At 65.7% G+C, this 5,835-nt stretch overlaps 1 protein-coding gene across 1 annotated transcript in view; it reads right to left on the reverse strand.

Annotated features, from left to right (window-relative positions):
• Window positions 1-3,388, reverse strand: part of MMP9 (matrix metallopeptidase 9 (gelatinase B, 92kDa gelatinase, 92kDa type IV collagenase)) — a gene marked incomplete at its 3' end in the record, with an annotated part of 3,686 nt that extends 298 nt beyond the window's left edge. Inside the window, exons 1-11 of the mRNA XM_010297309.1 lie at window positions 3,245-3,388; window positions 2,793-3,031; window positions 2,272-2,420; window positions 1,868-1,996; window positions 1,612-1,785; window positions 1,356-1,529; window positions 1,059-1,232; window positions 772-927; window positions 448-682; window positions 185-324; window positions 1-71 (exon numbers count right to left, since the gene is read on the reverse strand). The exon at window positions 1-71 is cut by the window's left edge and continues 16 nt beyond it. Coding sequence (XP_010295611.1) covers window positions 1-71; window positions 185-324; window positions 448-682; window positions 772-927; window positions 1,059-1,232; window positions 1,356-1,529; window positions 1,612-1,785; window positions 1,868-1,996; window positions 2,272-2,420; window positions 2,793-3,031; window positions 3,245-3,388 — 1,785 coding nt within the window. The remainder of the gene's footprint in view (window positions 72-184; window positions 325-447; window positions 683-771; window positions 928-1,058; window positions 1,233-1,355; window positions 1,530-1,611; window positions 1,786-1,867; window positions 1,997-2,271; window positions 2,421-2,792; window positions 3,032-3,244) is intronic.
• Window positions 3,389-5,835: the final 2,447 nt, after the last annotated feature.

A 5,835-nucleotide genomic window follows, 5' to 3' on the forward strand; every position in this document is an offset into this window, starting at 1 on the left:
CCCGATGCCCAGCTTCTCAATCCCCCGTGGGCCCAGCATGCTCTTGCCAGAAAGCACCCAGAACTGCCGACCTGCAGCCAGGAGAGAGCACGGGTATCAGCCGGCCCTAAGGGTGCCGGGGCAGCACTGGGCTCCTCACAACACCGGTGGTACAGGGACCGAGGGCGGCAGGCACAGGGCTCACCAGCGAAGAAGAAGACCCTCTTGGTGAGCACATCCTGGAAAGCGGCGTCAATGACAGCCGGGAGGCCAGGCCAGGTGTCTGCGATGGAGAAAGCGCCCTGGATGCCTGACTTCCAGAAGGATGAGCGGGTCCAGTATTTCCTGGTGGGGAAGGTCAGCCATCCTGGTAAACAGCCTGGCACAGCCACATGTCCCCCCACACCCCTGGCACAGATCCCTGACCCCCACTCGCCAGGGCAGGAGCTGCTGGGCACTGCTGCTCACCCGTCCTTGAAGAAATGCAGCTCCCCATTGATCTCTGTGATGGCGTCGAAATTGTTCTCCACACAGGCATCCCGGCTGGGGTCCACAGGAACGGGCTTGGCCGTGGGCTCTGGCGTCTCCTCCTCCTCCTCCTCCTCCGCGGTGGTGGAGGTGCTGCCGGCCTCTGTGGGCATGGGCTGGGGCTCCACGGTGGGTGCAGGTGCAGGGGCCGTGGGCTCCGGGCCAGAACCATGACCTGAGTGAATACAGGGAAGGGCACGAGGCTGTGGGCCAGCCCAGTGCCACAGGACCCCCAGCATGCCCGGCTGTGCTGTAGCTGCTCACCATAGAGGTACTGGATGCCCCGGACATCATCGGGGTCCAGCTGGAAGTCCTGGACATAGCTGTACATGGGGTACATCAGGGCCTCACGCACGCTGGAGTGGTCCAGCCCCAGCGAGTGCCCGAACTCATGGGCAGCCACCAGGAAGATGCTGTAACCTGTGGGAAAGCACCGGCCTCAGTGCCTGGGGGGACGGGACACACCAGCCGGGGACTGCAATCTCTGTCGGGACTGCACCAGTGCGGCAGTATGGCATGGGGCTGGAGGGCACAGGCAGGGGGGCTGGTACCTCTGTCCGGGCAGAAGCCCCACTTCTTGTCGGTATCGTAGTTACTGGTGGTGGCACACCAGAGCTTGCCATCCTGCCGGCCCTGGCTGGTGCAGGCACTGTAGGACTGTCCCAGGAAGGTGAAGGGGAAGACACACGGGTCCCCCTGGGAGTTGCCGCCGATCACTGCCGTGTCTGCAGCACAGCGTCAGTGGGGCTGGCCCTGGCCCCCTGGACAGCCCCGAGACCCCTCGGGCACCAACCCTGTGCACCACGACTGGGGACCAGCCACCCTGTGCACCCCCTCCTTGCTCGCACCTCGGTTGGGGCAGAAGCCGTATTTCTTGTCCTGGTCGAAGTTGGCAGTGGTGGCACACCAGCGGTAGCCATCGGAGCGCCCATCCGTGGTGCAGGTGTCATAGGAGGTGCCACCAAAGATGAAAGGGAAGACGCAGGGGGACCCGTCGCTGTTGCCACCATTGGTGTAGAGGACTGCAGAGCGAGGAGGGGTGAGGACAGCCCCAGGCACCCGCGAGGCCTGGCAGGGGTTGCAGCCACAGCCACCACTACTCACATTCGCTGGGGCAGAAGCCATATTTCTTGTCCCGGTCGTAGCTGGCGGTGGTGGCACACCAGGGCAGCCCATCCGTGCGCCCCTCTGTGGTGCACCGGGAGTAGGAATGGCCCTCGAAGATGAAGGGGAAGTGGCAGTTGGCCCCGTTGGCATTCCCATGGCGGGTCTTCACCACTGCTCAGGAGAGGGATGGCTCAACGTCAGAGCTGGGGTGGGTGCCATCAGCCCCCCACAGCCCACCAGTCCCTGCCCTTACCTAAGCCGGTTCCCAGTGTCCAGAACTCGTCATCATCAAAGTGAGCATCACCCTGGATCCCCCGGCCCGGGGGAAAGGCGTGGGCCAAGAGCCCATCCTTGCCATCGAAGGGATACCCGTCCCCATGCTCTGTGAGGGCAAGCACACTCAGAGCCATCCCTGCCAGAGGAGGCCCCATGCCCCCAGCACACGTGCAGACCCCTGAGCACGTGAGCCCTGTGCATCCCCGGCATGCCTGCATGTGCACGTGCCTGTTGGCACACGTAGGGGAGGAGGGACCCCAGGCATGTGGGGACACGGCCCGGGGAGGCGCAGGGTGATGGTCCCACGGGCAGGGCATGTCACCAACGCTCTCCCCGCAGTTGAGCTGGCTCCCAGCTCCCTGCCGGCCCGTGGGACGTCACCTTGGCTGCCAAACATGATCATGATGTCCGCCTCGCCGCTGTATATCTGGGTGAAGGTGAGGGGGGTCACGTCGCTCCACACTTTGAATGCTCGCTTGAAGGCATCATCGATCACGGCACGGTCCAGGTCGGGGGAATAGTTCATCACCCTGCCAGCAGAGGCAGGAGGTCAGTGCTGCCAGGTCCTGGTTTGCGACGCAGGAGTGACCCTGCTCCGGGCATGCGGCAGGGACATGCCCCTGCTCCCATAGGGGACAGCAGCACTGGCACAGCCAGGTGCAGCAGCTGGCCTCCACCCTCAGGCTGGGGCTCAGATGCTCTCCCAGGCACCAGGGAGCAGATGCTGCCACTGTGCCGGCTTGGCCCTGGCTGCACCAAGACCCAGCTGTGCCAGCAATGCCGAAGCCCGGCCGGCAGGCAGGGCGGAGGCTGCTGCCCCGCCTGGGCCCTCGCGCCCGTCTCCATCCCCCGGGGACCATCGCCCTGTGGGCATGAGGCTCTGTCTCCTAGGGCAGACTCACCGGTACGTCAGGTCCATGTGGTCCCACTTGAGATCACCCTCAAAGGTGAGGAAGGCTCCCACATCAGGGACACCACAGCGGGGAGCTCGCATGGCCTCCAGTGTGCCGGCATCCAGCTCCCCCGTCTCCTCCAGGCCCAGTTGCTTCTGCATCTTGCGCAGCGCCTTGGCCAGGGACATCTGCTTGCTGCCTGTCTTTGCCTCTGCCTCCGTGGTGTAGCCAAACCGCAGCAGGTAGCTCTGGGGAGGAAAGGCAGACAGAGGGGCTGAGTGAGGCGGGAGGGGGCTTGGGCAGTTCCAAGCACCGCACAGCCCCGGTGCCTGATCCCAGCCCGGGCACCTCCTGGGGCACAGGGAAACAGGCAGCCCCTGAGCGTGGCCTGCAGCCCCACGCTGCTGGCCCTGGGGATTCTGGGGGTCCTGGGTGCTGGGAGGAGGCCATGCTTCCCTCACCTCTGCCAGCTCCAGGTCGGACAGGGTGCTGACCAGCTCCCCTGGGAAGGTGACACCCGCCTGTGGCTTGCTCTGCAGAGGGGCCGCACAGCAGGAGAGGGCCAGCAGCCCCACGGTGAGCGGGGCCAGCAGGACGAGTGCCATGGTGTGGCAGTGGCAGGAGGGCTGTGGCTGTGCTGGGTCCCCGCTGCTCCACTCTGGATGCCGTCGCGCTCCTGCTCCTATTTATGTGGCGGGGAGGGCAGTGAGTCACCCTCAGACCCCTCAGCCGCCAACTCACGATCCCTTCCCACGGTGACGAAATGCATACTCAGGCTCCTCCGTTCTCTGCCTTAACTGTTTCATCACCTTGTTTACTAAACATGCTCAGTCCTGCGGCCACACAAGGAGTGAGGACGGGCACGAGGGAGGGTGGCTGATGCTGCCAGAGCCAGACTCGCAGGGCCCTGGGTGGGCATTGGGGCTGCATGGGCAGAGCCGGCAGGAGAGCCCCTGCCCAGAGTCCTGATGCCTCCTGCCCGCCTGCCTGGGAGCCGGACACCAGAGCTCGGACCCTCACCTGGGACACAGGGTCCATCCCCATGTCCCCCACCATGGCCGCGTCACCCCAGCAGCACAGAGGGTTCCCGGCATAAGAGGTCCCCGTGGCTCATCACACCCCACAGGTGCCTCTAAGCCCGCTCGCCGGCAGCTGCCCGGAGTCGCCGGGGGAAAAAAAACGCGGGGGCCCCCCCGCCCCGGGAGCAGCTCTGTGCCTGGGGACGCTCTAGCCAGCACCACAGGACACGGGGGTGCCCCGTCCTCACTGCCGGCTGCTCCGCAGGGCACTGCTGACTCAGATTTCCACCCGGCACAGCACAAACCTCGCCATGGGATGGTGTTTTCCTGCTTCCCCCAAAGTGCCGACGCTTGTGGGAATGGGAGCGATGAAGGGGAAAGCAAACAGGGATGAGGAGTGAGGGGAAAACAGATGGCAGAGTGGAGAGAAACACTCAGCGTCAGCGGGGCAGGCAGGAGGGCCAGTGCAGCCCTGCGATGCTGCCTGAGACACAGGTCCCAGGACGGGTCTCCCTTCCCCAGCTCTCGCTAACCCTGGGCTCACAGGGCCCCACTGATCCCTCAACTGGCTTTGGGAGGACAATCTTCCCAGGCCATCCCATCCCTGCTGGTGCTCTGTGCTCCTGGCTCCCGAAGGCCCCCGGCTGTGCCCCTGCAGCCAACCCTCCCTGCATCACTCCAGCTCTGGCTGAGCCGAACCAACAGCTCCTGGGCCAGCCAGGGGATGAACAGGTTATGCTGGAGCCCAGCAAGGCTGGGGGATGGTGAGAGGAGAGGGGCCGCACTCCCCTGTGCCCTTCCAGAGGAGCCCCCACACCCAAGGGAGGGCTCATCCTGGGGGAGTATCGCCCGTGCAAGGCAGACGGGCTCACAGAGGGGGCTCACCCTCGGCACAGGCTCTGCGCCAGAGGCCTCCCCCCCCAGCCAGGGTCCTGCAGCCCCAATCGCAGCCCAGCCGTGTGCAGCAGAGCTGCCGAGCAGCGGGTGCCCAGTGCCAGTGGGATACAGGACCGGGGCCATGGTCAGCCGCGTGTGGGGAGTTCACAGGCAGCGTGAGCGCCCCGGGAGGAAGTGGTGCTGAGAAATCGTGGGGTTGCCCCACTCTCCACCACAGCCATGCAAGAGCAGCCCTGGTTCCCGGGTGGAGGAAGTTGCTCCACAAGCAGCTGCTGTCCTGCGTCCCAGCGTGACAAATATGTCCAGCCTGCAGTGCCCACACGCAGCCCCCTCTCGGCAGGACACAGGCCGGGGTTCCCTGCAGGCAGGCCACCCCCATCGCCTCCTCTCCCCGTGGGGTCCAGTCTGCCACCCCTCATGTATGGCCCAGCTCTTTGCAAGGCAGGAGGCAGCGGCTCCCCACCTGAGTGGCCGGCAGCCAGGAGGAGGATGGGGCTCTGCCAAGGTGCCCCGAGGATCCCACCACAGCTGACAGCTCCTGGAGTGCGCAGCGAGCAGGCACCGCTCCGTGTCCTCTGCCCTCCAGACTGCCAGGACCTCAGCCCCTAGCACGTAGAGCCGGTGCCGGAGCTGGATGCAAAAGCACCCCCGGCACAGCCTGGGCAAGGGGACATCTGCTCCAGAGCGCAGCCAGAGGGGCCAGATCTGGCTCTGGCCTCCCCAGCGCTGTGGCAGATCCCTGGGCCTTTCCTATGCTGTTCCCATCCCTTGTTTCCGTTGCATGCAGGAGCCGCTGCTCCCACCGCCCGGGCACACCACCACAGCACTGCCTGCACCGTACTGCACCGTGCTGCACCGCCTGCAGCACCCCTGAGGGCAGAGCCCAGCAGAGCAGCACTGTCAGCGACAGGGCTCAGAGGAGAGCGGGGGCTCTGAGCACGCGATGGCAGGAGCAGAGAGCTGGAGCCTCGCACATCACCCAGCCCGTCCCGGCAAGCCCACACTTGCCCAGCCCCAGCCAGCTCTGGGGTCCACCAGCGGGTCCATGGCCAATGGCCCTGAGCATCCTCGAGGTGGGCAGCCGGAATCCCAGCGGGGGGCTGCTGGCCGCAGATCTGTACCCCAGCCCAGCCTCT

Source organism: Phaethon lepturus, unplaced genomic scaffold (genome assembly GCF_000687285.1).
Source record: "Phaethon lepturus isolate BGI_N335 unplaced genomic scaffold, ASM68728v1 scaffold24081, whole genome shotgun sequence".
In the NCBI taxonomy this organism is placed as follows: domain Eukaryota; kingdom Metazoa; phylum Chordata; class Aves; order Phaethontiformes; family Phaethontidae; genus Phaethon; species Phaethon lepturus.